Source organism: Corapipo altera, unplaced genomic scaffold, assembly GCF_003945725.1.
Source record: "Corapipo altera isolate COAL_440 unplaced genomic scaffold, ASM394572v1 201, whole genome shotgun sequence".
Lineage (NCBI taxonomy): Eukaryota > Metazoa > Chordata > Aves > Passeriformes > Pipridae > Corapipo > Corapipo altera.
This window is the reverse complement of record NW_020884940.1, coordinates 2,746,186-2,773,897: the sequence shown is the minus strand read 5'-3', so window position 1 is coordinate 2,773,897 and position 27,712 is coordinate 2,746,186. Positions and strand designations below refer to the sequence as shown.

Sequence of the window (27,712 nt, the reverse complement as noted above, 5' to 3'; positions counted from 1 at the left end):
GGAGGTGGAAACGTGTCAGGGAGGCAGAGGGAAGAACCACAGGAGCAGGATCTGGGATAGCCTGGACTGACAGAGCCCAGGATTTCGTGACACTCTCCTCCTTAGCTTGGCATAAGGGAGACCTGGGGCAAGGGTGGCTTCCTGGTGTGGCCATGTGCTGCTAAGTGAGTGGAGCCTGGAGACACGAGCCTTGGTCAGCCCCAAGGGTTTAAGGTGGGAATGGGGTTCAGCAGCACTCCTGAGAGACAAGCAGCTCCCACTGCCTCTTCCTGAGGGAGGGAGAGACCACCAGTCCAGAGCAGGGAACCCAAGACATATTTACAGGCAGCAGAGAGCACGACCCCAGCCCCTGGCAGCAGCACCCCTGGCACCCAGGCACTGCCCACTCCCAGCTCCTCCCAGCCTGGATCCCCGATCCCTTCTGCAGAAGAAACCAGACACTCTGCCTGGAAATATTCCACTTTTTTTCCTTTATGTTGCACTGCAGTTTGAACAGATATGAACATGCAGAGTGATGCCACCCGTCAGCAGGAGCTCGGCACAGAGCACAGCAACGCCCGTCAGCGTTCAACAGGGAGAGAGGCCCTTGGAGAAGAGGCAGGAGACACACTCCCAGCAGGAACAGCACCCCCAGAGCCCCCACATGTCCTCTCCTGCCCACACCACAGACTCTCCAGCCTCTCCTTGCCGTAGGACAGCAGGTTGACCTCTCCAGCTGTCCCACTTCTGGCAAGAACAGAAGCAGCAGCAAGGAGAAGCAGAGTTTGTCTCTGCTGCAATAGCTGTGGGTTTGAACTGCTGTTTTCCCTTCCCAAGGAGGCAGAAGGAGAATTATTTCACAAAACAAACTGATCTTTGTTTTCCCAGGAGAGCAGGAGGGAGTAAAACTCAGGAGGTACCTGTGCCAAACTGAACTGGCAAGGAGTGGATGAGCAGCTCTGAAGAGCCCGAGGAAGCAAAGCAGTACATCAAGGATATACCCCAAAACCTCTCAGGTCTGGCTCTCTCAGCCCTGACACCCTTTTTTGCTCTAACCCCTCCTCCTCTCCCCACTGCTCTTTGGGAATTGTGGCAGATGGTTGGAGCTGCTGTGGCTGCTCTGTGGCCCTGTCTCCTGCTCCACACAGGACACTGGTGGTGACTCCATGGAGCTGCCTCCACAGCAGGCTCGGGTGGGGATGCTGGAAGTTTTACTTGCCCGAGGTGAGGACTATCCAACCCTACACATCCTGCCCCACTCAACAGGCTGACTGAAAGAGGGGGGGGAGAAAGGGAGGGTTCAGTTGAATTTAGCCTTTGAAAAGTCCATTTCTGGATGCTGTTCCATGAACCTGCAGGGAAAACAAAGACAAGAGGTTTGGGTGAGTCAGCAGGAGCCAGAACGGCCCTGTTTGGGGAGGGAAGGATTTTTGCTTTGTCCCCACACCCTCCACAGCAGGGAATGTTCTGCTGAGCTCCTTGGGACACACTCCCTGGACTACAAACACCTCTTCCTCGGGTCAGTGGTAGCAGCATTCCTGCCATCCTACCAGGTCAGCAAGTCCAGACACACAGGAGTTAATTATCAGACACCCTTTAACTGTTACCTCTCGGACACGTGGCAGCTACAACACTGATTGTGGGGCAGAGGGGAGATTGTGAGGGCAGATTATGATTTAAGATTGAGCCTTGTCAGCTTGAGCATTACAGGGGAGTATCTCCAGTGCTCTGACAGTAAAAACTCATGGAGGACGTGACCAGAGGAATCTGGTTTCATACCAGATGCAACCTGAATGGTTTGGGTTGGGAGGGATCTTAAAGATCATCTTGTTCCAACCTCCTGCGATGGGCAGGGACACCTTCCAGGGACTACTTGGACTTAGGTTGCCACATCAGAATGTTTAGAGCCCAACACCCTGTGCCTAGGAGTGCTCAGGAGTGATGAACATGCAGAAGCTCCCCAGTTCCTCCTGTGACCTGTTCTCCAGGGGATACAACACGTCACACCCACGTGGAGGATCCACACACAAAGTGCAAGTAAGGGCAGGCCTCGGTCCCCTCCGTGTTCCCATCTCAGGGTTTCACCTGAAATGCCACCACGGCATTTCCACTTTCCATTTCCAGGGAAATCTGTGCTGTGAGGATAATGTCCTCGTTTGGCAGCCAGGAGAGCTCCACTGGCAGATATCAGCACCTACCTGGGTGTCACAGAGTCTACTTTGGCCTGAACAAAGTCTAAACTTCCTCTCCATCCTCTGCCAGCCAACCTCTGGAGAAGCCAAACTTCCAGAGCACCCAGACAAGTGACCTTGCCAACGAGGTGTCCTGCATGTGGACTTCCCGGGAGCAGAGCTACCTCCCATTCCACTAACTCAACAGGCACTAAGGAAGGCTGGTCTCTGCTCTAGTTACACCCCACAGGGAAGCTTCTGGCATTAGAGATAAAGCCAAGGGAAAGAAGGAGTCAGGTCAGCTCCTTCCATGCGGAGATAAGATGTGGATCTGCACTTGCTGGAGAAGCTCAGTGACCCAGAATTGCCTCTACCCCTTCCTGAACGGCCTTGGGAGCCCCAGGAGTCATTTCCCCAGAATTGCATTTCTGCCAAACAGGGCAATAAAGCCATAAAAGTGTCTTAGGGACAGCTCCTGGTGGCAAGTGGCAGGGAGATTAGACAGCAATCAAGACCATGTTAAAGGTCAGCAGAGATGGTACCTCCAGTCCCAACATGCCTTCTGGACTTGAAATCAGCAGATTAAGACAATTCCAGAGCTAGGCTATTCCCAGAATTTCCCCATTAGGCTTTCTACCCCCACAGGCTTTTATAGACACCAGTGATCAGCCAACAGTTCAATGACTACGCAGATGAGAGCACAGGTGGGATTGAAGGCCAACCTGCTTTCTCCTCACATATTTGTGCCAAAGAGGAAGAGGAGGAGGGCTTGGGAAGGCAAAACCCCACAGATTAATGAGGTGTACCCACTTTTTCAAAATGTCTTGCTTCTTCTGTTCATCAGACGTGGGCAGGCCCATGGATTTCTGTCGCTGATCATACATCATTTTCTCCACCATGCTGCGAGTTTCACTGTCCAGGTCTGACAACTGAAAACACGATCAAAATTGGAACCACTTGGCTCAGGTGAGCCCATTTCTGACAAAGCTCCATCCCATAAAACAGAGGAGTTCTTACCTTTGAGTTCTCTGGATTAATTTTCTTGGTGTTGATCTCTGGGTCTGTGGAGACCAGTTTGTTCCACCATTCCATCTTGTTGATCTGAAGGGAGAAGAAGTAAAAGTATTTTATTTTTCTTGGACTTGCTCTAGGAGTTTTAAGTTTCAGTCACAGGAAAAAGCTGCTGGAATCAAATTTTATTTGACAGTTTCCTAAATATTAGTAAAATCTGAAGAGGGATAAAGGGTACTAAAGTTTTATTTCTAACTACTTCGGGTAGCCTGAATTTTCACAACTGGGAGATCTGGGAGAACGTCACATGTTGTGTTTGGGATGAGATAAATGGGATTAAAAACTAATCACCTGGAGAGGCCCAGAAAGAAGGCAGTGAGGGACACAAGAAGGGACACAATAGGATCTGTCCCTGGATTTTCATGTCACTAACAGATGTCAAAATGTGCCATTATTCCATTAAGGAACAACTTTAAAATGCCTGATTTCCTTCCAGCTTTTTCTGAACCGCTGAGAAATCCACTGGATATCCTGGCTTAGCCTGAAATTAGGCTGAAGACAGGGAATTTGCAATATCCCACTTCCAATGGCACCAATGACACTGCACCAAGGATAACCACAGTGGTCACCTGATAAAGCCCAGGGTTGTCACTCTCATTCCACCTGGGAAGAGGCAGCCAAGCCTGAATCCTCCCCAAGCCATTCCCTTACCTTCTCCAGGTGCACAGTGACTGTTTTACCATCTTCAATGAGCCAGGAGCTCTCCTCCACCTTCACCTCATTGAAGAGCTCCCCATCAATGACAGGAGAGTGGCCCTTCAGGCCGACTTTGAGGCGGCGTCTCTGGACATCCACCACCACGTCCTTCCCCTTCAACCTGAAGTTCACCTTGAAAGGGATGGCCAGCTGGAGCAGACAAAGAGCAGATTTTGAGAAGCTGGGCAGTGAATTCTCTCCTTACCCTCCTGTGCTGCTGTTCCAAGACTTTCTGCCTTGGTTTCACAGAGCACAAACTATTTTCCTTCGGATACTGAGTGAGTGGGAGGTAAAAGGATACAAAGGGCCATACAAAGGGAAGCAGATTTTAATTTCAAACATAAAAAATTTGGCCTTTAAAACAAGGCCAAAACTTGGCAAACTACAGCTTCTGGGAATTTTGTTCAGTTTACCAAGCTCTCCCCCCATATTGAAATGCTGCTGTTAAGTACAACTAACAAACTTCCACAGGACACTGAGACACAGGGAATCAGCTCCACCACTCTGACCAGCACCTGCTCTCATTCCCTATCTCAGGTTCCTCAGATCCTGGTAATAAAGCAGGACTTACATCCAATTCTGAAAGAGTCTGTGTCCACCTATAATTTGGAAGGTCAGCTCCATTGCCAGAGTTGGGTTTAAGTTTTCCTTTGTCCTTCTCGTCTTCCTCTTCGTCATCTGTTCCCTAAGAAATTCAGGTGTAAAGAAAAAAGCTTTTCAAGTTTCTATTTATCTTTCACTTGTAACAACAGTTCTTGAGGTTTATAAGAATTTCAGGTCAGGTGTTTGTGTTTGATAGCCACATAAACTTAGCCCAAAAATTAATAGATGCTGTTGTTACAACATGATTACAGGAAAAAAAGCCAAAAAGACCCAAACTTTATTGAAATTTCTGGGAACTCTCTGTGTATTTTTAAAGAAAGTCAGACTGGACATCCCCTCATATTCACAAGAGTTCTCATGATTGTCCAGAAATATATTTCTCAGCCTAAGGCCAGGCTGGACAGGGCTTGCAGCAACCTGGTCTAGTGGAAAGTGTCCCTGCCCATGGCAGGGGGTGGAAGTGGATGAGCTCTAAAGCTCCCTTCTAACTCAAACCACTCTGTCATTCTAAAATAAATTCCCCAGGTGAGTTTTACCTGTTTGTTAGAATCTGATTCAGCTTCATCCTCTGAGGGTTTCACTGGGGCACTGTTGACCTGTCCTTGTGCCTCTTTCTTCTGTTTAAAAAGAGAAGGAAATACGCTCAGCCAAGTGCTGGCACTTGGTGTCACTTCCTGACCAGGCACTAGATGGCCTCAGCCTCTTCAACTCAGGCTGAAGAGCAGGACTTGGGAATTGCATCCGAGACTTTGAAAACAGGGAATTTTCAGCCTTTAAAAAAATTACAGAAAAGAGGTACTACCAAGGGGAAGATTCCCTTTTGTCCTCACACTGCCACGACTGCAAAGGAACAAGACTGAGCCATTCTAATGCATTTCAGCACCTGACAACCCTCTCACCTGGTTGATTTCGAGCTGCAGCCTTTCTGCTTCCTCATCTGTGAGTTCCTTGATTCTTGGCTCGTTGGCCTCCTGCTTTTCCTTGGCCAGTCTGGCGGCACGTTCGGCCTTTTCGCGCCGCTCGGCCTCCTGACGGGCCTTCTTCTCCTTCCGCTCCTTCTGAGCCAGTTTGTTGTGGTGGTTGAAAGCATCTGTGATCAGCTGAAAGACAGGAGCAAAGACACAGGGGTTGTAAAATAAATCACCCATTTCAAACCCAAATGGAGCCAGCTTGGTCTAGTGAGGAGCTCGTTCGTTCAGCCACAGGGGGTGTTGTGACTTTTCCCTTTGTTTTCACTCGGGTTTTGACTGAAAATATTGAGATTTTTCAATTGAAAAAGAGAGAAGAAAAGAAAGAGAAAAGAGGGAAAAAAATATAAAATATTCAATATTTAAATAATTATAAAATACTTAAATGTAGCCCTTCCTAGTTCTTCCCTGCACAAGGTGTGTATTTTCATGGAGATAACATAGGAATAATAATTCTCCACGTATTTTGTCCTTTGTGCTATTCCAGCAGGACGAGCTGATGCCCAACCCAGCCACCTGACAGCTGCTCCACATATCTAGGCCAGCTGGAAGCACAGGGACACAGAGTCCAAGTTTTTTCACCTACTTCTGACCTTACCCACGACTGGGCTTCTCCCAGACGGAGCTGCCACGACTGAGATGAGAAATGCTTGAAAACCTCCCGTGTTTTACACTAGAGAGGCAAGTTCCTCCATAAATCTTTTCTTTCATCCTCCCTCCAAACTCCCCAAAGGTTGTTGTGACTATTGAGAGGCAAAATCTCAAGGTCCCTGGTGCCAACGGCCACGTGCTCAGCGGGAAAGCTGAGTACACAGGCAGGGAGCCAGAGCAATTGCCCCACCTCGATAAAGCCAGGGCTGCTGTGCAGGGCAGCACGTATGTGAGCTGAAGGCTGCCCCAGAAAACAGCACAGACAGAGCCTGAGGAAGGAATTAGAGGGGGAAAATTGATTTATATATGTTTCAGAAACTTCCAGGGGGAGTTCAGTGCCTTTTTCGAGCAACCTGCAGTGCAAAGCCTCGTAGTTCGTAACCAAGCCCTGAGTCTTTCTGCTTTGTTCTAAAGAGGAAAGCAGGATTTATTTACACAGTGCAAGTCCAGTGACTCCTGGGACACAGGATACAAGAAGTGTGTGTGTGTCCCAGACTCTGTTCCCAACCCCACGACGATCCATGGTGAGGGAACTGTTTACGCTGCCCGAGCTTGTGGGTGTCACCCACATCCCCCTCACTCCACACAAGGGCTGCACCCAAAAATGGCACCCAAAAAACATAGTGACCTTCCCACCCTCTCCTCTTTCTCTTCCATGCCAAAGGGTGAGCAGGACTGGGGGAGCAGCTTCTGCCATTTTTGTTGTGCAGAGTACTTTCTCAGGAGGCCGTAAAGCGTTTTGACAGGTGCCACCCGAGGACATGAACATTTTTCTTCTACAGGCACAGATCTGACAAGGACAGTGGCCAGGACATGCCAAAGGACAGCCAGTGCTTCCCTCTGAAATGCCACTCAGGGTTTCACTCCCTGGGAGCACAGAGCCCCCAGGAATTTGGGGAGATTTGCTCTCTAATCTAAGTGACAGTGGGGTTTATCTTTCTTACTTTGACAGAATCACAGGATGGTTTGGGTTGGAAGGGACCTTACAGATCACCCAGTTCCACCCCCCTGCCATGGGCAGGGACTCCTTCCACTAGACCAGGTTGCTCAGAGCTCTATCCAACCTGGCCTTGAACACTTCCAGGGATGGGACATCCTCTTTCCCATCCCTTACCTGCCTCAGCTTTACCACCTTAGGGACTGGACAGAGGATGTTACACCCTGTGCAAGCACCTAAAAGCTGCCCTAACACATCCCACTGGTGGAGTTCCAGCTGCTCAGGAGGAGGAACAGCTGCTATACTGGTAAGTATAAAAAGGAAATGTTCAGGGAGCCTGGCCATTTTGTGTTTCAATAAATATTTCCTTAAGGTGAAACTTAGTTTTTCAGCTTTGGAGCTGGGTGAGGGCAGGACAGGTGATGCTCAGGCCACCTGAGGCTCCCTAGAACACTCACTCCATCCAGCCCTGAGCCAAAGGTGCAGCTGCATGTGCAGGGACGTGGACTTTGTGCTTTTTCTGAGGTGAACAAACAAGGTAACCCGGGGTTATCAGCACCCTGGCGTGTCACCGTTAAGTCAGTGTGTCTGGCAGGTTTGCTTTCCAAACAAGCCTTTGGCCAGAGTCTGGCAGAAAAACCTGCACTGTTGGTAACATCTGAGCAGGCAATTGTGTGTTCCTCACCTCTGAGAGGGGCAGCTCCTTGTTTCCTTCCTCCCCTCAGAGAGGAGCAGCTCCTTATTTCCTCCCTTCTGTGATGGATTCCAGCACCACCACGAGCTGCTGGTGCCCCAAGTGCACCCAAATGCAGGGAGTTGTTCAGGCAGGGAAGTCTTAGCCTGGCACAGACATGGGTGGGATGTAAATTAAAAAGTTAAAAGCTCAAGGGTTTACTTTTTACCTTCTCTGCCACTCCATCTTCTCCCCCAGTGAAGAAATCCGTCTTCCTCCTCAGGAAGCTGAAGAAGGTGTTCACAAGCTGGTGCAAAGAAAAGGATCAGTGAGACCAGGTCACTCCAAGCCACCCCCTGTCTCTGGATCAGCCCTTATCCTTCGTCCTCTCCATCTGTGGCTGTGTCAAAATCATCCTGGAATCAGTCCTGTGACTGTTTTCCTGGAGAAAACATCCAGCTCCTGGATTCCCACCTTCCAGAAGAGGCATTTGTGTGGTTTGCATGAAGAAAGGGCAGCAGTTTACCCTCAGGTCCTGCTCCAGTACCCCAAGCTGGAATTTGGGCAGGGATACATATACATATATACCACATTTTGCTTCTTTTGCATGCCTAAAAGTGTGCAAACTCTTTATTTTTACACAATAATAATCACCAGCTGCCTGCCAGGGATCACTGATGAGTGAACAGTTACCAACCAGCATCCCCAAATCCCTGTGGGAACACATATTCTTGGCTGATCTTCATTTTCTGGGAATTCTGTGCTGTGGGTGTTTCAATCTGAGGTTTCACTACAGCACGAGGGGCTGGTTTAGGAGCGTTTTTTTTAAGCTATTTGTGAGTGGGATGTGAGTGGGAGGTTCCCACACCCTCCAGCCCTGCTGCAGGGCAGCACCCGGGATCGCGGAGCCCCCAGCCAGCGGGATCCCGGTGGGATCCGCGAGGGGGGTCAGCAGATCCCTGAGCACGAGGAGGGGGAGCAACGGTCGCGGTCAGGCCTCACGGGGCCGGCGGTTGTGCTGGGAAAGAGCAACTGAGGGGCTCCATCCTGCCCTGTGGTGACCCGGCACAGGCGCTGCCCGCGCATCCCGAACCCTCCGGGAACGCTCCGGGAATCCCGGAGGCGCCAGGGCCGGGGGTGCAAGGCCCCCTCGTTAACATCCTATTAATTAACTAGCGGGGCTGCCCAGGGCCGTTATCTCCGCTCCCGTAGCACCGCACGTGCCTCCCGTGCCCCACGTGCCGGGGCGGGATCCGAGAAGGCCGCGCCGCGCCCCCCCCCCCCCCCCCCACGCCCCGTTCCTCCTGGTCCTGCCCCACCGTCCCGCCCCCAGCTCTCCCGGTGTGCCGGCGGCGCTACCTCGCGCACGCCGCCCTGGTGCTGCTGCGCCATGGCGAGCAGCATGCCGTCGAAGCGATCCTCCTGCTCGGCCGCATCCTCCGCGCTCAGCCCCATCCTGCCGCCGCCGCCGCCACACCGGGCCCCGCCGGAACCGGAACCGGCGCCCGCGGAAACGCACGCGCCTGTCCCAAACCGCCAATCACATCGCGCCGCCGCACCGCTCTCTTCTTGGATTGGTTCAAGGAACTGTCAATCCTCGCTGTGCTTTCCGCGGATTGGTTGAGGGCGCTGTCAATCTGTCCGGGAAGGCGGGGCGCGAGGCGCGGCGCGGTTGCTATGGCGACGGGACAGGCGGGTTCCCGCGGCCCTCGGGGGTCCCGGTGCCCGGGGGGTTCCCAACAGGGCCCGGGACCCTTCGGCACCCGCTGCTGTCACGGGAGCGGCCCCAGTGCTGCCACCCGCCCTGCGCCCCCCTCCTCTCCGCGTCCCGCCGGGGCTGGGGTCCAACATGATCCCTGGGCAGGAGGATTGAGGGGGGAGGTTCTCCCTTCTCCTCCTCCTCCCTCAAAGGTTCCCCTTGTCCCCCGCAGGAATCCTCACCCTGGAAGTGTCTCAGCAGTGCCCAGCACAGAGGGACAGTCACTGCTCTGGTTCTGTGGCCACACCATGGCTGGTACAAGCCAGGTGCCCTTGGCCTTCTTTCCCACCTGGGCTCACATTCAGCCACTGCTTACCAGCTCCCCCAGGTTCTTTTCCACTGGAAGAATGTAAGAATTCTTCCCTTTTTTCCTCCCTTTTCTCTCATGCTGCAAATGGGGGCATTTGCCCTTCTCCAGCCCAAGAGACAACACCCGTGGCCCTTTCTGGGCACTTCACCAGGTTCCTCTTCCTCCCAACCACAACAGGAGCCTCCCGAGCAAGGCCGGGCAAAACCAGCCGCTGATAACACGACTTCCAGGTTGCTCCTGCCAAGGCCGGGCCGTTGAACTCCAGGGCCCAGACGAGCGCCCTTTGTTTGTCTGTGAGGTCCTGGCAGCGACACCCGCCCCACGACAGCTCAGGGGCCTTGGTGCCATGGTACAGCCTGGGGTAATGACTCTGTTTATCCTGTTTGGGTAATCCTGATAACGGGCCCAACCCGCCGTCCCCCCCTCCCCGGCGATTCATTGAGAAAACGGCTGTTGACGCAGCGCTGGGAACTCATTTGCCCCCGGCCAATCAGCCCAGGGACAGCGGGGCTGGTTGGGTGTTTTTTTTTAATGAGGGCAGCTTAATCAGGGCGGTCAAGGCTGTGGAGGGGTGTTTCAGTGGTGACCAAGCCTTATAAGAGCTGGCTGGAGGAGCCACAGGGCTGGCAGAGCTGGGAGGACGGAGATTTAAGGAGGGGTTTTACGGGAGTTTCGCCGAGGACCCGGCTCAGCTATGAGCACCGGCGTGGGCATGGAGTGCGAGAGGTGCCAGTGCCACAGCAAGGATAAGAACACTGCCATCCTCTACACCCTCCTCAGCCAGAACCTGCACCCCGGGCGGGCCCGGCAGCGCTGCCTGTGCCACCAGCGCCGCACCGTCCGGCTGCGCACGCCACACGTCACCTGCCAGGCGGCCTCCGACGTGCTGGTCAAAACCATCAGCTTCATGAAAAACCTCCCTTCCTTCTACCTGCTGCCGAAGGAGGACCAGCTCCTGCTGCTGGATAGCTGCTGGGTGCCCCTCTTCCTGCTGGGGCTGGTGCAGGAGATGGTGACCTTCGAGGTGATGGAGGCGCCGGCCCCCAGCATGCTCAAGAAGATTCTCCTCAGCGGGCAAAGCAAAGGGCAGGAGCCCGAGAGGACACAGCCCACACTGGCTGCAGTGCAGCGGCTGCAGTGCTGCCTCAACACCTTCTGGAGCCTGGATCTGAGCCCCAAGGAATATGCCTATCTGAAGGGAGCCATCCTCTTCAATCCAGGTGAGTGCCAGGCCCTCGTGGCTCTGCCGGCTGGAGCTGGCAGCTGAACACTGAATCACAGAATCACTGAGGGTGGAGAAGGCCTCCAAGATCATCAAGTCCAACAGTCCAACCTGTGATCACCCCCTTGTCAACTAGACCAGAGCACTGAGTGCCACATCCAGTCATTCCTTGAACACCTCCAGGGATGGGGACTCCACTAGCTCCCTGGGCTAACATAGACCTCTTGGCTTGGAGCTGCTCAGAGCTGGGCAGGTGTGAGAGCAGAGAGGGTTGGTCACCTTCTTCCTAATTCTGGTCATTCCCAAATGCACTGGGAAGCAGGGTTGAGGGATGTCAAATGTAGTGGTAAAAGCCAGAGGACTTTGCCTGCCCTGCAGACAGCAAACCACAGGTTCCTTTACTTGATTTTCTCAGTTAACTGCTTTTCCTCCCTTACACAGCATCCCTGGAATAGCCACATCTCAGCAGCCCTGTGTACATCCCATTAATGTGCCCTGCTGAGAAACAGGGAAGGGTGGGAGCGGGGGAAACCTGGGGCTGTTTTCCATCCTGCTTCATCCCCACCTTCCCCTCCTCTCCCTCACAGACATCCCCGGGCTGAGGGTTTCCCTCTACATCGAGAGCCTGCAGCGGGAGGCCCAGCGAGCCCTCCAGGAGGTCGTGCAGCCGCTGCACCCCGACGACCAGGGACGCTTTTCCCACATTTTACTGGTTGCCTCCTCCTTAAAATCCATCCCCCCCACCCTCATCACGGATCTGTTCTTCCGGCCCGTCATCGGCGACGCCGACATCGCGGAGCTGCTGGTGGAGATGCTCTACGAGGCTCCGGGGCTGTGTGTGCCCTGCTGAGCAGCCCAGGATGCTCCCCACACCTTGCCAGGATCCACGGCAGATCCAGGAGAGGGGATTTAGGGAGAGAAGCGCTCCGGACTCTTTGGGAACTGCGTGTTTCGTTAGGGCTGAGGCTGGAGGATCCGTGCAGAAGCAGCTCCGGCTCAGCGGATGTTTACAGCGGCTCCTGCTGGCCTCCATTTCATGGAGTGTGTGGGGTTTCATGGAGTGTGAGGGGTTTCATGGAGTGTGTGGGGTTTCCTTCCCTGTTCCCCCCTGCCTGTGAGCTCTGGTAGAGCCTGATCCCAGTTTTTCCCCTGTGAAATCATTGTGCATTTTGCTGTTAACTCCGAGCACTGAGGGCTGTCCTCAGCTGACAGCTCGATCCTGTGCTGTTTGATGGCCTCAGTGGGATCACTTACACAGTGCAAACATTGTGGAATCAGGTCTGGGTCTGCCTGTTGTGCTTGAAATCTTAGAAACACTCAGGGAATACCCTCAGGGGGAAAAGCCAAAGTGTTAAATCCCACAGGGCGTCCAGACTCACCCTCTTTCCCTTAGATTACATCTTTCCTCCCTAATTCCATGAAATACAACAGGACTAAGAGCACCTAAACCTGCTGCACCTCATTTTGGGCTCTGGGCTTACCTGTTTGTGTGATAAGTGAACCCTGAGCTGGGAACGCCGTGGAAACGAGCGGAGCTGGTTTAGTGGTTGATCCAAACATCCCTCCCTGGAGTCAGAGCCAGGTGCACACCTGGAAAACTCGCTCCTCCTGCCTTCAACAGGTGAGGTGTCAGTATTTTATAAGTGAACATTCATGTGGTTTGTATATAAGATGCAATAAATTATTTTTTTAATAAAATGCTTGACGTTTTGGAACAACAGTGGTGACTTTTTAGAGGTGGTGATGAATTTGGGGGCGGGGGGGGGGAAATCTGCTTTAGGCCTGGCATGGAAAGACAGTGGAAGGAAAAGGATTTTTCATAAAAATCCACCTGGCAATGCAAATACGGGTCAAATGGTGTCAGTGGGAGCTGTTTGATGTAAAACCCCTCGGTGCTCCCAGCACACAGAAATTTCCAGGGGCAAATCCCCCTGGAAAGCTGCACCTTTCTCCAGGTGTTGAGCCTCTCCCAGGGTCTCCCAGTGGTGTCAGAGGTGGATGCTCTGACTCACCTGGACGCTCCCCTCCGCTGCCAACAGGCTCAAACCCCGTCCCATTTTCCATGGCACGGGTGAGGTGTCAGGTAGAGCTGCAGGGAGCCTCCCCGTGCCATGGAAACAGCCGGAATCTTCGCCAGCAGCCCGGAAAACTGCAGTGTCAGCCTGTGCCTCCACCTCCGCCGCTGCTCCCGGGGTGATCTCAGCCCCATGACAGCCCTTTTCCGAGTCATGGGATGAGTCTTGGTGAGTCACTGAGCACGGGACACCCAACAGCCCTGGGACAGGGACACCAGTCCCCCAGGGGCTACACAGCATGGGGGGCTGGATGCCCCCTGTGCCCTGAAACCCTCAGGGTTTGTGACCCACCTTGGGGCCTGGCCACTCCCTGCTACCCCCAGGGCTTGGTAAACACCCCCTCAACACGCACTGGGGTGTGGCCAGCCCTGGGGTCTGGCTGTCCCCAGAGCCTGTGACTCCCCCCTCCCATTGGGGTCTCTCTGTGCCCATGCCCTGTGTCCCTCCCCAGGGCCTGTGACCCCCCCAAGTTCTCTCTCCCTCCAGATCCCATGAACCCCTCATAGGGTCTTTCTGTTCCCAGATCCTGTGACACCCCAAAGGCCTGTGACTCCCCCAGGGTCTCTCTGTCCCCAGGGCCTGTGACACTCACCCACTGGGTTCTCTCTGTCCCCAAGGCCTGTGACCCCCCCCCAGGGCCTGTGACCCATCCCAGGCTCTTTGTGTCCTGAAGGCCTGCGACCCCCTGAGACCCCTGTGAGCTGAGACCCCTGCCAGGTTCTCTCTGTCGCCATGTCCTGTGACCCCTCGGGGTCTCTCTGTGTCCCCAGAACCTGTGACACCCCCCGCGCTCCCCCGCCCGCACCGCGCTCTCTGTCCACCAGGCGGCGCCTTCTCTCCCTCCCTGCCCCTGACGTCATCTCCCCGCGCCCGCGCCGTCGCTCCAAGATGGCGGCGCCCAGCGGCAGCGGCGGCGATGGCGGCCCGGCCCGGTACTGCCTGGTCAGCGGCATCCCCGCCGCGCTCCGCTCCGCGCACCTCCGCGCTTACTTCAGCCAGTTCCTGGAGGCCGGCGGCTTCCTCTGCTTCCACTACCGCCACCGTCCCGAGCGCCCGCCGGCGGCGGCGGGGCCGCGCACCTGCTCGTGCCTGGTGTCGGTGAGGCCCGGCCGCGCCCGCCGCTTCGTCCGCATGTACTCGGGGAAGCGCTGGGTCGGGCCCGGCGGGGCCGCGCTGCCCGGCCGCTGCCTCATCCGCAGGGTCCGCCTGAGTCCCGCGACAGGTACGGGCGGGCACTGGGGAGGGCCGGTAGCGGGCCTGGGGGGGGGGCTCGGACCGACACTCTGCAGCCAAGCTTGAAGAGTTAACACCCCTTATGGAGCTTCCTTAGTGCTTTAAATTTACTATGAGGCGAGAAGAGCCCGTTTGGGCCCTGCTTATCCCCCTCGTGCTCGGGAGGGCCCTGTTTTACCCCTCTGAGGTGGCTTGTGGGCCTCCCTCCAAACATTCCTTCTCTTTTCCAGGCTCGGAGGCATCTCCCAGCAGCCAGGACCAGACGGCTGCCGGGGAATCTGTGACAGAGGCGGAGCTGAAACACCTGCCCGAGTTCAACCCCCCCTCCTTCATGCCTTTTGGGAACGTGGGCACCCCCCTGAGCGTGTTCCTGGAGCTGATCCGGGCCTGCCGGCTGCCTCCCTGGATTATCAAGAAGCTGCAGCTGGATTTCCCAAAGACTGGCTCATCCCGGAGGTATGGGAATGTGCCCTTTGAATACCAGGACACTGAGACAGTGGTGGAGGAAGGAGGAGTTTACACTGCTGCAGGGGATGAGATCACCGAGGGAGAGGGGCCCGAGCCAACCCCGGGGGTGACTCACCCTGCCCGGCCTGAGGAGGAGAAGGAGGAGGAGGAGGAGGAGGAGAGGCAGCAGGAGGAAGAGGAGTCTCACTCAGATGATGTAAGTGGAATATTCCAGCACCATCCGAGCCCAGCAGAGCTGAGAGGGCATGTAGAGCTCAATTTTAACTGTGTTGTATAAATTACATATCTAAAAAAAATGGTGTTAAAATAGAATTGTTCACCTCTTGGTGCATGGGCAGTGGGGGCATGAACCCCCCAAAAACTGCTTGTCCAGAGCAAGGTGGTTTTAAGGGTTGAACATAAAGGTCAGGGTTTATCCCAAAGGCTCTGGTGGGATCAAACCCAAGGGGTTTGGCCCAAGGAGCTGATGCTGCAGAGCAGACCCTGGCAGACTGGCCCAGCTCTGCTTTGCCTACAAATGAGGTGACCAGAGGCTCAGGCCCATGTTTGTGTGCTGGAAAAGGACATGCAGAGCTGCACAAATGGCTGACCTCGAATGCTCCTGGGACTGAAGTTTAGTCACTGTGAGGAAAATGGCCTTTGTGACAAAGGCTCCTGGAGCCCTGGGCAGGGCAGGCTCTGTGGAGCCATCCCTGCCTGGCAGACGCCTGTCTGGCCTGTTTTCCCAAACCTCTGTCATTACAGATCCCCAGGCAAGCCATTCCCGTTCTTTCCTCCACCAGAACTAACTCAGATGCCAAATCTTTGCTGCAGTTCCACCCCATTAGTTTTTCCTGGCAACAGCGGGCACAGAGGGCGCTTTGTTCCCTCCTTTTATTCAGCTTTTCCTTCTCCAGACTAAACAGACTCCTCCAGCTGTTTCTCACAGGCTGTTTCCTGGATCTCCAGCCGTTCTTTTGGCTGTTCCTGCCCTGGAAGGGCTGTGCCCAGAGCTGGGCAGGCAGCAGTGGAGCTGTCAGCCTGCCCTGTGCCTGTGCCAGTGAGCTGCTTCCCGGGAAACCCACACAATCTCCTTAGGGATCAACTGGAATGGAATTAATTCGTTGCTTAGTGCTGACTCCAGGTCCAGCACACCTGCTCCTTAAATGGGCATCCCTGCAGTGGGTGTGAGGTGTGGGATTTCTCAGTGCTGACTCTGGAAGTGGCATTAGTCAAGGAATGAGCTCATCCGCACCCGTCGTGTCGGGGCCTGAGAGCTGCAGGCTGGGACCAGCTCTGTCAGCAGGGCTGTTCCACAGGGAGGGTGTTGGGATGGGGTCAGGGGGCAGGGAGGGGGCTGTGCTGGTGTCACCCACCCTGTGCCACCTCCCCTGCAGGACAATGACACCTGTGAGGAGTGGGAGAGGCACGAGGCCCTGCACGAGGACGTGACCAAGCAGGGCCGTGTGGAGGAGCGGCTCTTCGAGGAGGAGATCGAGCTCAAGTGGGAGAAAGGAGGCTCTGGCCTCGTGTTCTACACAGATGCCCAGTTCTGGCAGGAGGAGAATGGAGGTAACGTTGGTGTTTGTGTCACTGAGCCCCCACCAACCCCCAGGAGCAGGTTTAACCCCCTGCAAACAGTCCAGCTCAGCTGCAGCCACCGGCATCTTGCCATCACTTTTTAATCTTCCCTTGGTCACAAAACTGGCAACTTGATCACAATCCAGTCACCAGAGACCCCAGTGGTGCTGCCTCTGCCTCTTCTGTGGGCACTGGGGTTTGGGGAGTCTCTAATGCCATTTCAGTGCTGGGCCCTCACTGCAAGAGAGACATTGAAGGGCTGGAGAATGTCCAGAGAAGGGAATGGAGCTGGAAAAGGGGCTGGAGCAGCTGAGGGAGCTGGAGGGGCTCAACCTGGAGAAAAGGAGGCTCAGGGGGGACCTTCTTGCTTTCTGCAACTCCCTGACAGGAGGGGGGAGCTGGGGCGGGTCGGGCTCTGCTCCCAGGGAATGAGGGACAGGAGGAGAGAAAATGGCTTTAAGTTGTGCCAGGGGAAGTTCATGTTGGATTTTGGGGAAAATATCTTCACTGAAAGGGCTGTCAGACATTGGAAGGGGCTGCCCAGGGAGGTGGTGGAGTCCCCATCCCTGGAGGTGTCCAAGGAATGACTGGACGTGGCACTCAGTGCTCTGGGCTGGGGGACAAGGTGGGGATCAGGCACAGGGTGGACCTGAAGATTTTGGAGGTCTTTTCCAGCCTTAATGATTCTGTGATTCTTTCCCATTTTGTTAGAGAAAATAGGGAACTGGACTACCAGCAAACAGCTCTTGTGTGTCAGACTTCACCAAAACTGCTGCTTTCCTTCTCTTGGCAGACTTTGACGAGCAGACAGCAGACGACTGGGACGTGGACATGAGCATCTACTATGACAAAGGTATCAGAGCTGAACCTCCCCCCCCCCATCCTGAGGAGACCAGGGAGGCTGGGAAATTCTGACCCTGCAGAATCTGGGGAGCTCTTTGCCTCTGTCATCCTTTGAAAGCGTCCAAGACGTCAGTGAACTTGAAACAGTGTTTTTCTGGTCTGGCGGCAAGAGTTGCCAAAAAGAACAGGTTCTGCCTCCTCTGCCTGGTGCTCTGGGAGAAGTGACAGAGCTGTACAGCTTCCCTGAGCTGTGCTGCCCTGACTCTGGCTTCTTTCTCCCTAGATGGAGGTGATAAGGATGCTCGGGACTCGGTGCAGATGTGGCTGGAGCAGCGGCTCCGGGATGGGTTGGAGGAGGGGTCTGTGTCAGGGCAGCAGATTGGAACCTTTGAGAGATACACCAAGGTGAGCTGTGGGCACCTGCTCAGGGGCAGGGCAGGAAGGACTGGGGTGGTGATGGTGCCCAGAGGATGTGGATTAGGGGGAGGAGAGGCCTTGGATGTGGGGAGGGGGCAGAAAGCTCTGGGAAGATGAGGTTGGGCTTTGTCCAGCAACTCTGTGATGTTCTCCCCTCCTCCCAGGGCTTTGGCAGGAAGGTGCTGGAGCAGCAGGGCTGGACAGAGGGGCTGGGCCTGGGGAGCAGCAACTCTGGGATGGCTGAAGCTCTGGATAACGAGGGTCAGAACCCCAGATGCAAGAGGGGGCTGGGGTAAGTACCCAAGTGTCAGCCTGTGCTCAGAGCTCTGCTCGGGCTCTCAGCACCCCCAGCTGAGTGGCTGGAGCAGAGTGGGAACGAGAACTGGAAGGCTGCCCCAGGAATCTGCCTTTCCCTGCACAGCTGGGGCTGCCACAGCTCTCCAGAGCTAAATACACTCCTCTTCCTGACAGTCCAGGGCTCCTTAGTGGAGAGTGTGGAGTTAGAGCAGGACTGGAACCATGTGCAGGGTCCTGTAGCAGAGACACAGAGGAAGGACTGAGGGTCCCCACCCCTACCTGCCCTGTGGGGTTTCTGGAGGCTCTATGGGGTGCTGTGTTTGACCATGAGGGCTAGCTCTTGTTCTAGAGCAGCCAGGAATAGCACAGGAATCCATACTGGTCCACATCTTCCCTGCATCGCTGGCACAGGTTGCCCAGAGCAGATGTGGCTGTCCCATCCCTGGAAGTGTCCAAGGCCAGGTTGGAGCAACCTGGTCTAGTGGAAGATGTCCCTTCCAACCCAAACCATTCCCTGATTCCGTGATCGTGTGAAGGAAATGATCAGGGAAGCACGGGGTTGCCTGGCTGCCTCACCAGCCTCCAACCAAACCTTTCCTGCTTCCCTCCAGGTACCACGGGGAGAAGCTGCCAACCTTCCTCAAGGGGAAGAAGCCCCGGAGGGACAATCCCATCCTCATCTCCACCATCTATGACGACCCTGAGCCCCAGGACATGGGGGACCAGCTGCTCCGGCGCCAGCCCCCCACTGCCATGAAGTACAGGCAGGACATGGCCTTTGTCCGGGCGTCCCACCCTGCCCTGGGCAGCCTCAGGTCCCAGTCCCACTGAGCAGGGACTGCCACAGCCTTGGGATCTGCTCCCCAATCCAGGCTGGCTCCTGGTCTCGGGGGTGGAGCAGAGTGCTTATATTTTTTAATTTATTCTTAGAAAATTTTTTGTTTTATTTTAGAAAGATTTTGTAATAAAAATTGCCTCAGCAAGGGGTTTTTTCTTCCCTTCCTAATTGAACCGTTCAGATGAGGGGAAGTAATGTTGTTTGTTCAGTGGGAACTGGGGGTTGGGTTTCTGGGTGGGGGTTTAAAACTGATATTAGTGCTGGGATCAAGCAAACCTGAGTGCTCAGTGAGCCTAAAAGGCCAGAACTTGTAGTCCAGGGCTGCCTGAGACCCGGGGAAGGACAAGTACAGGCAGGGCCGGCCCTGGCACCGTAACTGTCCTGCCAACAGCTCCCTGCTGGCCACAGCTCCGCGTTGCCTGGGCGTGGCGATCCCACACTCCCGGGAGAAACTCGCCGGGATGAAAGGCTTGTCCTGGCAGCCTCCAAGGAATTCTGCGGGAGGCGTTTCCCCGTGGCCGGGCGGGCGTAGCGGGCGCTCCTTCCACGGCTTCCCAACCTGCTCTGCCCTGTTTTCCTGACACAGGCACTCTGGAGAGGGGAGAGCCTTCGGCACAGTGACCCGGGGCTGCAGGGTGAAGTGGGAATGGGTGAAGGCCAGGCCTCGTGTGCTTTCCTTAAGGATATTGCTGTGTCAGGGAGGAATTTCACCTTTACCTTCTGTTGTAGCCGGGTGAGGGTTGGCCCCTTCTCCCAGCACCTAGTGATGGGATGAGAGGACACAGTCTTAAGCTGCACCAGGGGAGGTTTAGGTTGGACATTAAGAATTTGCTCGCAGAAAGAGTGATTAGATCTTGGAATGGGCTGCTCAGGGAGCTGGTGGAGTCACTGTTCCCTGGAGGTGTTCAAGGAAAGACTGGACGTGGCTCTTAGTGCCATGGTGAGGTTGGGTCACAGGTCTGACTCGATGATCCCAGAGGTCTTTTCCAACTGAGTTGATTCTGTGATTCTCTTGGGAAAAAAAAAAATCAAACCACACGGGGTGGGGTTTTGCGGGCACCGGGACTCGAACCCGCGACCCCCAAACCCCGATTCGGGGTCCCGGCTTCGAGTCCGTCCGGCCGCCAGGGGGCGCTGTGAGGGCGGCGGCCGCTCCGCCCCCGGAACGCGGCGCTCTGGGGCCGCGGCCACCCGGACCCGGCGCGGGGGGCACCGCGGGCGGTGAGCGGCCTACCGGGAAAAACCCGGCGTTGGGGAGGGAATAACGGGATTGAGGGTGGGATACCGGGGTTGGGGAGGGGGTATGAGGAGTGAAAGGGCCTGGGCAAGGAGCGGAGGTGAGGGGGAGAAGAGGGGGTGTGAGGGGAGGGAGGGGTGTAGGAGAGAAGAGGGGCCCCGCGGGGGAAGGGGAAACACGGGGGCACAGGGGGTGGAGGGGATAAAGGGCCAGTGTCGTTTTCAGAGTGGGGGTCACCAGGGTGTCATCCACCCCGCTGTGGGGCTCAGAGCAAGAAGTGACAGGAGGCAGCTGTAACATCCACCCTCTCCCTGGGTGGGAATCCCAGCAGATCCCATCCCTACAAACGCAGATTAAGCAGTAAATGGGATTTTTTTTTCCCTCTCCCAGCCAGCAGCAGCAGCAGGAGGAGGACATGACCCACCATGTCTGAGGGCAGCAGGGGCCACTCGGTGGCCTTCGGCCAGGTGGTCATCGGGCCACCAGGCTCCGGGAAAACCACCTACTGCCATGCCATGAGGGAATTCCTGACCCAGATCGGGCGCAAGGTGTCCGTGGTGAACCTGGACCCAGCCAACGAGGCTCTGCCCTGCCCCTGCGAGCTGGACATCTCCCAGCTCGTCACCCTGCCCGACGTCATGGGCAACCTCGGGCTGGGCCCCAACGGGGGCCTCCTCTACTGCATGGAGTACCTGGAGACCAACGTGGACTGGCTGCAGGAGAAGCTGGAAGGGCTCAAGGGGCACTATGTCCTCTTTGACTGCCCTGGGCAGGTGGAGCTCTACACGCACCACAACTCCCTGAAGAACGTCTTTGCCCACCTGGCCAAGTGGAATTTCAGGGTATTTTTGGAATTCCGGGGCTCTGCAGGGGGTTTGGGGTGGGTGACTGGCACCCATGTGAGGCTTCACATCCCGTGGGCATTGTGGGGACTAATGGCTGTTTTCTTCAGGAATTTTTTGGCCTTTCCTGTGAAACAGCTTTATTAGGGAAGGAGGGGAATTTTATCCTAATTTTGTCCTATTTTATTCTCCAAGGGATTGGCAAAACAGTGGCTTGTCAGGGCTTTTAATGCAGTGGGATTATGGGCAGAAATATGGATTCCTTCCTCACACTTATCACGGAATCACAGAATGGTTTGGGTTGGAAGGGATCTTAAAGCCCATCCAGTTCCACCCTCTGCCATGGGCAGGGACACCTTCCACTATCCCAGGCTGCTCCAAGCCCTGTCCAACCTGGCCTTGGACACTTTGAGGGATGGGACAAGCACTTGCTGTGCTCCAGGGTCATCCCCACAGTGTATGTGTTTTATCCAGGCAGGGAGGTCGATGCGTGCTGGGACCCTTTTTGCCCTGCCCTGTGAGGAACCCAGGTGACATCCCAGGCCCTGCCTGCCCTGCCTGCACCCCGTGGGACGTGCTCTGGGCCTCCTTGCACAATGGGAGATGCAGATGAGGCCGTGCAGGTGAGAACAGTCCCACAGCCCAGGGAACCTGCTGACGCGGCGTTTGCTTTGCATCGGGGCCAAACCATGAATGTGCAAACCCTGTGCAGTGTGAGAGCAAGAAGGGCAGGTTCATTTGCCTGAGAATGTCACTGGGAATCTGCACATTAGAGGTTATTTTCATTGGAATAAATGGATGTGAAATTGGGGTTGCTAAAATAAGACATTTGTGCTGCTGTTTTGCTGCTCTCTCGGGTGCTCACACCTGGACTGGTTTTTGCTGCAGAAGCTCTGCTGTGACTCAGCCACGCTCAGCCTCAGAGCCCTGGTTTGGAGTGACTTCCAGAGGTCTGGGACCACATTGTTACAGCAGCACAAAACACAGGGAATCGAACTGTTCATTAGTGTAATTATTAATTATTAGTGCAGACCGCAGTTGGCTCTCCCAGCAGAACGTGGTGTGCTACAGTTACTGCTCCTGAGTGTGCCATGGCCTGAGCAGTCCTATGGGGAAGGTGGAAATCTGGAGCCAGTTGTGCTGTTCAGGAGGAGAATTAAACCCTGCTGCCACCCCAAAAAATCTGCAGAGTTCAGGCAAGTGGGGAAACTTCAGCTGCGAAGAGAGAAACCCTGAGGAAAGGAAAAGCAGCTGCAGGTTTGGGTGTTGGTGGTGGAGCTCAGCACCTCTGTAAAGCCTCCCAACAGCCCTTCCCTGGGTCCTGAATCTGTGGTGATCTGTGGATGGGAATGGGACAATATACACTTTTATATATGTGGATTTATGACTGTGTTCAGCCTGGAGAAGAGAAGGCTCTGGGGAGACCTTGGAGACCCTTCCAGTGCCTAAAGGAGCTCCAGAAGAGCTGAAGAGGGACTTTGGACAAGGGCCTGGAGTGACAGAAAAAGTGGGAATGGCTTTCCCAGTGCCAGAGAGCAGGGTTAGATGGGATATTGAGGAGGAATTCTTGGCTGTGAGGGAGGTGAGGCCCTGGCTCAGGTTGCCCAGAGAAGCTGTGGCTGCCCCATCCCTGGAAATGTCCAAGGCCAGGTTGGACGGGGCTTGGAGCAACCTGGGCTGGTGGAAGGTGTCCCTGCACTGGAATGAGATGAGCTTTAAGGTTCCTTCCAACCCAAACCATTCCATGGTTCTCTGATTCTGGTTTTCCTGTGCAGGAGGTAGAAGGTAGGTGGTAGCTTTCCCTGTGTGGTACAGTCAGGTCTGAACAGATTGTCCCGTTGCCATTCCTGACCGTCCCTAAAGCAAGTGGATGGTTTTGTCACGGGTCTGACCTTTGTGTCCCTTTGTGCCTTTGCTTCCCAGCTGGCTGCAGTGCATCTGGTGGATTCCCACTACTGCACAGACCCTGGGAAGTTCATCTCCGTGCTCTGCACCTCCCTCTCCACCATGCTGCACGTGGAGCTGCCCCACGTCAACATCCTCTCCAAGATGGACCTGATCGAGCAGTACGGGAAGCTGGGTAAGAGAATTCCATGGAATCACGGGATGGTTTGGGGTTGGAAGGGACCTTAGAGCTCACACCCTTAAAGCCATGGGCAGGGACACCTTCCACTAGACCAGGTTGCTCAGAGCTCCATCCAACCTGGCCTTGGACACTTCCAGGAATTTGAGGGATGTGGACTGACCTGTGTCAGGTGCAGATTGTCTGTTTGGGAATGGGAGTGGCTGGGGAAACTGGTGTAAACCTCAGTGATGGTGGGAAAACTTTTGCTCTTCCACTTAAAAATTGCCTTGTTTCCCTGCAGCTTTCAACCTGGATTATTACACCGAGGTCCTGGATCTCTCTTACCTGGTTGATCATTTGGCCTCCGATCCCTTCTTCAGGAATTACCGCCGCCTCAACGAGAAGCTGGTGGAGGTGATTGAGGACTACAGCCTGGTGTCCTTTGTCCCCCTCAACGTCCAGGTGATGCAGCAGGAGGGAACAGGGAGCCTTGGATGTGTGGCTGGATGTCTAGCACCTTGTTTGTGTCTGCTCAGAGCCACGAGGGTTGAAAGCCTCAGCTGTGAAAAGACTCAGGGATGGAAAACAGGGAAACACACCCAGACTTGTAAATGATCCGTGGCAGCCAAAGGAAGAGGAAAGGCTGATGAGCTTGGGGCTACCTGGGCCTTGTGTCCTGGGGTGGGGAGTTCAGGCTCCCCCTTCCTCCAGCCCTTCTGCACCTGCATTTCAAACCTGGGCAAAGTATTACCTAGAACATCATCAAATTAGGGAGCACCGAATAATTAGAAGATTGGGAGGAATAAACTGGGGAGGAAGGGCTGGAAATGTGGTGGTTAATCAGGGAGTTGGCAGAAGTGTCAACAGAGGCAAATGGGCTGGGACAAGGTGATGAAAGGGAGGCAGAGGGTGGAGGTGTCAGCCCGGCCTGTACCACGGGTGTCCCTGTTTGTCCCATGTCCCCAGGGCTTGGGGGCTCTGCCAGTGTCCCCAGGGCCTGTGTGGGTGGCCCAGAGGCTTGGAAAAAACCCATGTAAAGCCCACCATGAGCTCATGCCTCTGGGAAAGGCCCAGATTCCCAGTGTGCTGTGTCACTCCCTTCCAGGACAAGGAGAGCATGCGCCAGGTGATGCAGGCAGTGGACAAAGCCAACGGCTACTCCTTCGGAGACCAGGAGCACAGGAGCCTGGAAGCTCTGATGTCGGCAGCAGTGGGAGCTGATTTCCACTTCTCTTCGTATCCTCTCTGGTGCTGAGTTTAATTTCTCCTTCCCTGGGGGAGAGAGGCTGGAATTTGCGGGCCCAAGTTGTTTGTAATGTCTCCTGGTGGGTGATACACGTGTGGGGAGTGGGTCGTGCTGAGCCCAGCCCGTGGCAGACGCTTGTCCACGCCAAACCCACCAGAGTTGTTGCTAATTGATCCTGGGAGTGTGTCAGGAATCTTTTCACAGCTTTCCCCTCTCTCACACTCCCTTGGAGGAGTTCATTCCCTGTCTTCCAAATCATACAATTGATTCTCCTGTACTTGTCAGGTCTGGGATCAGGCAGAGCCAGAAATAACTCAGGTGATTCCTGCTGCTGCCAGCCCTGCATCTTCCTGCCAGCCTTGGGGCTAATGTGGGGCTGGTTCCTCACTGAGAACGTTCAGAGCTCCTTGCAGAAGGGAGTGTTTGAGCCCAGCCCCTTGTTTTCCTTAATTACTGCGTTATCAGCACCCTTGCAGTGCAGGAGAAGTATGTGCAATCTCAGGACAAAGCCGTGGAAGAAGAGGTGATGGATCTGTGACACACCCTTCCATGGCTCCTCTCTGTTTTGACACCTCTCCTTTTTTCCTACCAGGAGCTTAAACTGTGACTCAGAGCAAGTGAAAGCCCTTCCAGACATAGTCTGGCTGCTGGACTCCCTCTCTGGGTGGGTTTGACTTCCCGGGCTTCTGCCCTGCTGAACAGAGCAGCAATTTGGGAGAAAGGAGATGGCTGAGGGTGGGATGAGCCGGGTCTTTCCTTAGGAACAGAGAGACTGAGCTGGAGAAGGCAGGATTAGCAAGGAAAAGAAGAGAGATAAAGTCTCCTCTTCCCCATCATGACCAAGACAGATCCAGAGAAAGAAAAATCAGTTGGAGCTGCCTCATCTTCAGAGGGACTTGAGACACAAGTTCTGGGTTTGCTGCAGGAGGAACGTGCACGGGCCTCGTGCTCCGGGGAGCATCCAGGCGGAGACGCCTCCGCTCCGTCTCAAGGAGACAAAGATGTTTGTTTTTCTTTTTCTTGGAAATAATGATGGACTCTTTCTTAATAAAAGAACTCCTTCGCCTCACTTTCATCTTGGGAGTTTGCTGAACCTGAATAAATAAACCCAAGAGAGCTCCAGAGCCCGAGGCTAAAGAGCCTCGGGTGGGAACGTCGCGGCAGCGGGCGCGTTGTGTGCGCGGCAGCTCCGTGTGTTGGCCGTGTCCTGCTCCTCTCTGATCTGCCTGAGAACAGGCTCAGCGTTTGCTGGAGGGAGTGAGGACTGTGGGACAGGAAAGCAGGTCACTCCTGGTGATCCAGGAGTGATCCAGAGGCTGGAGGTTGGGGCGCACGGAGCGCAAACTGCCAGCTCGGCTCTTGGAGGCTTTTGATTAAGAAAGCCCCTGTGTGACTCAGCTCATGGTTTGCATGTAGGGCCTTTCCCAGCAGCTGCCTTATGTGTCCTCATCCACCTTGTTTTTTTCTGGGCTTGCTTTCTTCACATCCCAAATCCTGGGGCTTCCCCTCCTTCCCATGTAATTCCCTCTTGCTGTCCTGCTGTAGCTCCCAATGGTGACGACAGCAGCTCCCAGCCTCCTGTGCCACCTGCCCTTATTCCTGCTGCAGGCAGCAGTTGGGAGATGGATCTGGAGGGCTGGGGGGTGAAAAGTGAGGTGTCCACACCAAGGAGCCTCCAAGTGCCTCCTGGCAGCTCCACATGGGATGGGAGCGGGTGACACTCCCGATCCCAGCTCCGTGTGCAGACTCAGCATTGTCTCTTGCCCAAGATCTTGCATAAAATACGACAAGACTTTTTTCCCAGGATGGTTTGGCCCTTGGCAGAGGGATTGCAGACTGGATCTTCAATGGATCTAAATGTAAATGGGGTCTTGGGCAGCTGGGCAGGGAATTAAAATTCATTTTTCCTGCATCTCCCAGCTTTTTGGTCAGGATTTGGAGAAAAGGAAGAGCTCAGGGGGAGAGGGTGAAGACACACGTTTGTGCTTTAACCAGACCCATTCCCAATGAAACACTGCACTGATATTTCACATATTAAAGTCAAATCCCTGTCTGCTGCTGGTGCCTCAGCTCTTCCCAAGAGCCCAGAGACTTCCCTGGGTATTCCTGGCTGGAGCCCAGCATTTCAGTGCTGAAGGTCTGGAAGCCAATGTAACCATAACTGAGCTGAAATTCCATCCTCACCCTGTGGCTTGTGGCCTTATCCCGGTCTTTTGGAGCTCTGTGAAGGGATGGGAGACGTGATCATAAAAATATTAATTTTATGGTGGCTTTTTCATGGCTTTGAGAGATTTGGTGGCTTAAAAGGGTATGGTCAGGTCAGGCCGAGTTACACAAGAGCCATCAAAGCTTTTGTGGCTTTTTTGGTTTTTTTATTTGAATACCCTGGATATCTGCAGACTCAGCCTTGACAGTGCTGGAGAAAATGGGAATCAAAGGAGATGGAAACCGCTCAGCTCAGGGAACCTCAGTTGTGTCCTCTAAGTGCTGAGGTCTAGAAGAGCTCTACAGCCTCAAAAATGCAGCATTTTCTCACTAAAGAGCTTTTTACAGCTGAATCAGGGGCTGAATTGGGACCCACAGCCCAGTGGGGACTGCTCCTGGTGAGGGTGGCATGGAGAATGGCTCAGCAGGAGACAGGGAAGGCTGGAGACCCTGGTGTGAAATCCAGGCAGGTCCTGCATCCACATGTCCCCACACTGGGAGGGGACAGACACTGGGAGGCTCCCGGGGCTCAGGGAGGTGACACTTTGGCTCCTGTCGCTCCCGTTGAGCAACTGGCTGGGGCCAAGGGCCGGGATTAGTCACCCCAACTGGGGCACAACCCTGGCATGGGGGGGGTACCCAGCTTTCTGTTGAGTTGGTCCTACTTGCCCCAGCCCCTCCAAGCCTGGTGCTGGGATGGGCTGAGCCCACCCTGACCGTGGTGGGTTGGCAGGGTGTGATTTTTTGGGATGAAGGGGTTTGGGTTTCAATCACAGCCGCCAAACTGGGGTTTGCTGTGTCCCCTCCCTCCATCTTCCAGCCGCAGTCCTGGCTCCATTATGGGGTTCCTGTTCAGAGACTGAATTTCCCCATCAAGCAGTGCTTTCTGAGGGGGGGATAAAAAGCCTCACCAAAAACCCCAAAGCCTCCAGAGCAGACATCTGGTGTCAGCCTGGCAGGAGGCTGCCCATCACTGCCCTGAGGCCAGGGTGATGGTCATCAGGGAGGTGGCTCAGCCAGGAGCCAGTCAGCCCCAGCCTCAGGCACAAAGCCCTGTGGGGAGGTTGGGAGAGCTGGGGACAAGGACAGGCCTGGCTGTGGGTCCTGCAGTCCCCACTCAGGATGGGCAGAGCCTTTGCAGGTGGCAGGGCTGGGGTAGCAATCCCCACATGCCCTCAGAATCCTGTTTTGGTGGCCTTTTCCCCATGACTACTGGCCCCTGTGTATGGGGCTGTGCCAGGACCCTGCTGGGAGGATGGGGGACACTCCCTGGCCCCATGACCCTTTGCTCTACTGGTGGTAAAGACACTAAAACTCATATATTTGAAAGCTTTTCTGGGTGCCCC

At 54.9% G+C, this 27,712-nt stretch overlaps 4 protein-coding genes and 1 long non-coding RNA gene across 7 annotated transcripts; 3 read left to right on the top strand and 2 right to left on the bottom strand.

Annotated features, from left to right (window-relative positions):
- Nucleotides 1–451: 451 nt before the first annotated feature.
- Nucleotides 452–9,247, bottom strand: NUDC (nuclear distribution C, dynein complex regulator). 2 transcript variants are annotated; one of them, XM_027661258.1, is made up of 9 exons: nucleotides 9,109–9,244; nucleotides 7,979–8,056; nucleotides 5,420–5,620; nucleotides 5,057–5,137; nucleotides 4,489–4,602; nucleotides 3,873–4,067; nucleotides 3,168–3,251; nucleotides 2,961–3,079; nucleotides 452–1,331 (listed from the first exon to the last, which is right to left on the bottom strand). In XM_027661258.1, exons 1-9 carry the CDS (start codon nucleotides 9,202–9,204, stop codon nucleotides 1,280–1,282), a joined length of 1,020 nt encoding a protein of 339 aa, XP_027517059.1. In that variant the 5' UTR covers nucleotides 9,205–9,244; the 3' UTR covers nucleotides 452–1,279. The 2 variants fall into 2 exon arrangements, with proteins under 2 accessions (XP_027517059.1, XP_027517058.1); XM_027661257.1 differs by lacking the exon at nucleotides 452–1,331 and having other exon boundaries at nucleotides 2,813–3,079; nucleotides 9,109–9,247.
- A 265-nt stretch (nucleotides 9,248–9,512) lies between these two features.
- Nucleotides 9,513–12,760, top strand: NR0B2 (nuclear receptor subfamily 0 group B member 2). Its single transcript, XM_027661259.1, has 2 exons — nucleotides 9,513–11,038; nucleotides 11,628–12,760. The coding sequence occupies exons 1-2, from the start codon at nucleotides 10,513–10,515 to the stop codon at nucleotides 11,888–11,890; spliced, it is 789 nt and encodes a 262-aa protein (XP_027517060.1). The 5' UTR covers nucleotides 9,513–10,512; the 3' UTR covers nucleotides 11,891–12,760.
- Nucleotides 11,036–13,954, bottom strand: LOC113955590. 2 transcript variants are annotated; one of them, XR_003530601.1, is made up of 4 exons: nucleotides 13,708–13,954; nucleotides 13,053–13,279; nucleotides 12,522–12,652; nucleotides 11,036–11,407 (listed from the first exon to the last, which is right to left on the bottom strand). It is a non-coding gene; the product is annotated as an uncharacterized LOC113955590 (long non-coding RNA). The 2 variants fall into 2 exon arrangements; XR_003530602.1 differs by lacking the exon at nucleotides 11,036–11,407 and adding an exon at nucleotides 11,469–11,538.
- Nucleotides 13,955–14,003: 49 nt separating this feature from the next.
- On the top strand, nucleotides 14,004–18,947 carry GPATCH3 (G-patch domain containing 3). The gene is made up of 7 exons (XM_027661256.1): nucleotides 14,004–14,337; nucleotides 14,579–15,012; nucleotides 16,193–16,367; nucleotides 17,170–17,229; nucleotides 17,503–17,624; nucleotides 17,801–17,928; nucleotides 18,545–18,947. The coding sequence occupies exons 1-7, from the start codon at nucleotides 14,004–14,006 to the stop codon at nucleotides 18,762–18,764; spliced, it is 1,473 nt and encodes a 490-aa protein (XP_027517057.1). The 3' UTR covers nucleotides 18,765–18,947.
- Nucleotides 18,948–19,945: 998 nt separating this feature from the next.
- On the top strand, nucleotides 19,946–25,236 carry GPN2 (GPN-loop GTPase 2). The gene is made up of 6 exons (XM_027661423.1): nucleotides 19,946–19,992; nucleotides 20,399–20,850; nucleotides 22,774–22,930; nucleotides 23,217–23,377; nucleotides 24,021–24,151; nucleotides 24,627–25,236. The coding sequence occupies exons 2-6, from the start codon at nucleotides 20,434–20,436 to the stop codon at nucleotides 24,697–24,699; spliced, it is 939 nt and encodes a 312-aa protein (XP_027517224.1). The 5' UTR covers nucleotides 19,946–19,992; nucleotides 20,399–20,433; the 3' UTR covers nucleotides 24,700–25,236.
- The last annotated feature ends 2,476 nt before the right edge of the window (nucleotides 25,237–27,712 follow it).

What these genes read in the sequence shown, in the direction of transcription:
- NR0B2 (XM_027661259.1), top strand. Translation starts at nt 10,513, where the DNA reads ATGAGCACCGGCGTGGGCATGGAGTGCGAGAGGTGCCAGTGCCACAGC. An exon ending in AGCCATCCTCTTCAATCCAG is followed by an intron (nt 11,039 to 11,627) that starts GTGAGTGCCAGG and finishes TCTCCCTCACAG; the next exon opens with ACATCCCCGGGCTGAGGGTT.
- NUDC (XM_027661257.1), bottom strand. Translation starts at nt 9,204, where the DNA reads ATGGGGCTGAGCGCGGAGGATGCGGCCGAGCAGGAGGATCGCTTCGAC. An exon ending in AAGATGGAGTGGCAGAGAAG is followed by an intron (nt 5,621 to 7,978) that starts GTAAAAAGTAAA and finishes CCTGTCTTTCAG; the next exon opens with CTGATCACAGATGCTTTCAA. An exon ending in TGCAGCTCGAAATCAACCAG is followed by an intron (nt 5,138 to 5,419) that starts GTGAGAGGGTTG and finishes CTTTTTAAACAG; the next exon opens with AAGAAAGAGGCACAAGGACA.
- GPATCH3 (XM_027661256.1), top strand. Translation starts at nt 14,004, where the DNA reads ATGGCGGCGCCCAGCGGCAGCGGCGGCGATGGCGGCCCGGCCCGGTAC. An exon ending in GAGCATCTACTATGACAAAG is followed by an intron (nt 17,230 to 17,502) that starts GTATCAGAGCTG and finishes CTTTCTCCCTAG; the next exon opens with ATGGAGGTGATAAGGATGCT. An exon ending in AGATGCAAGAGGGGGCTGGG is followed by an intron (nt 17,929 to 18,544) that starts GTAAGTACCCAA and finishes GCTTCCCTCCAG; the next exon opens with GTACCACGGGGAGAAGCTGC.
- GPN2 (XM_027661423.1), top strand. Translation starts at nt 20,434, where the DNA reads ATGTCTGAGGGCAGCAGGGGCCACTCGGTGGCCTTCGGCCAGGTGGTC. An exon ending in TGGCCAAGTGGAATTTCAGG is followed by an intron (nt 20,851 to 22,773) that starts GTATTTTTGGAA and finishes TTTGCTTCCCAG; the next exon opens with CTGGCTGCAGTGCATCTGGT. An exon ending in TTGTCCCCCTCAACGTCCAG is followed by an intron (nt 23,378 to 24,020) that starts GTGATGCAGCAG and finishes ACTCCCTTCCAG; the next exon opens with GACAAGGAGAGCATGCGCCA.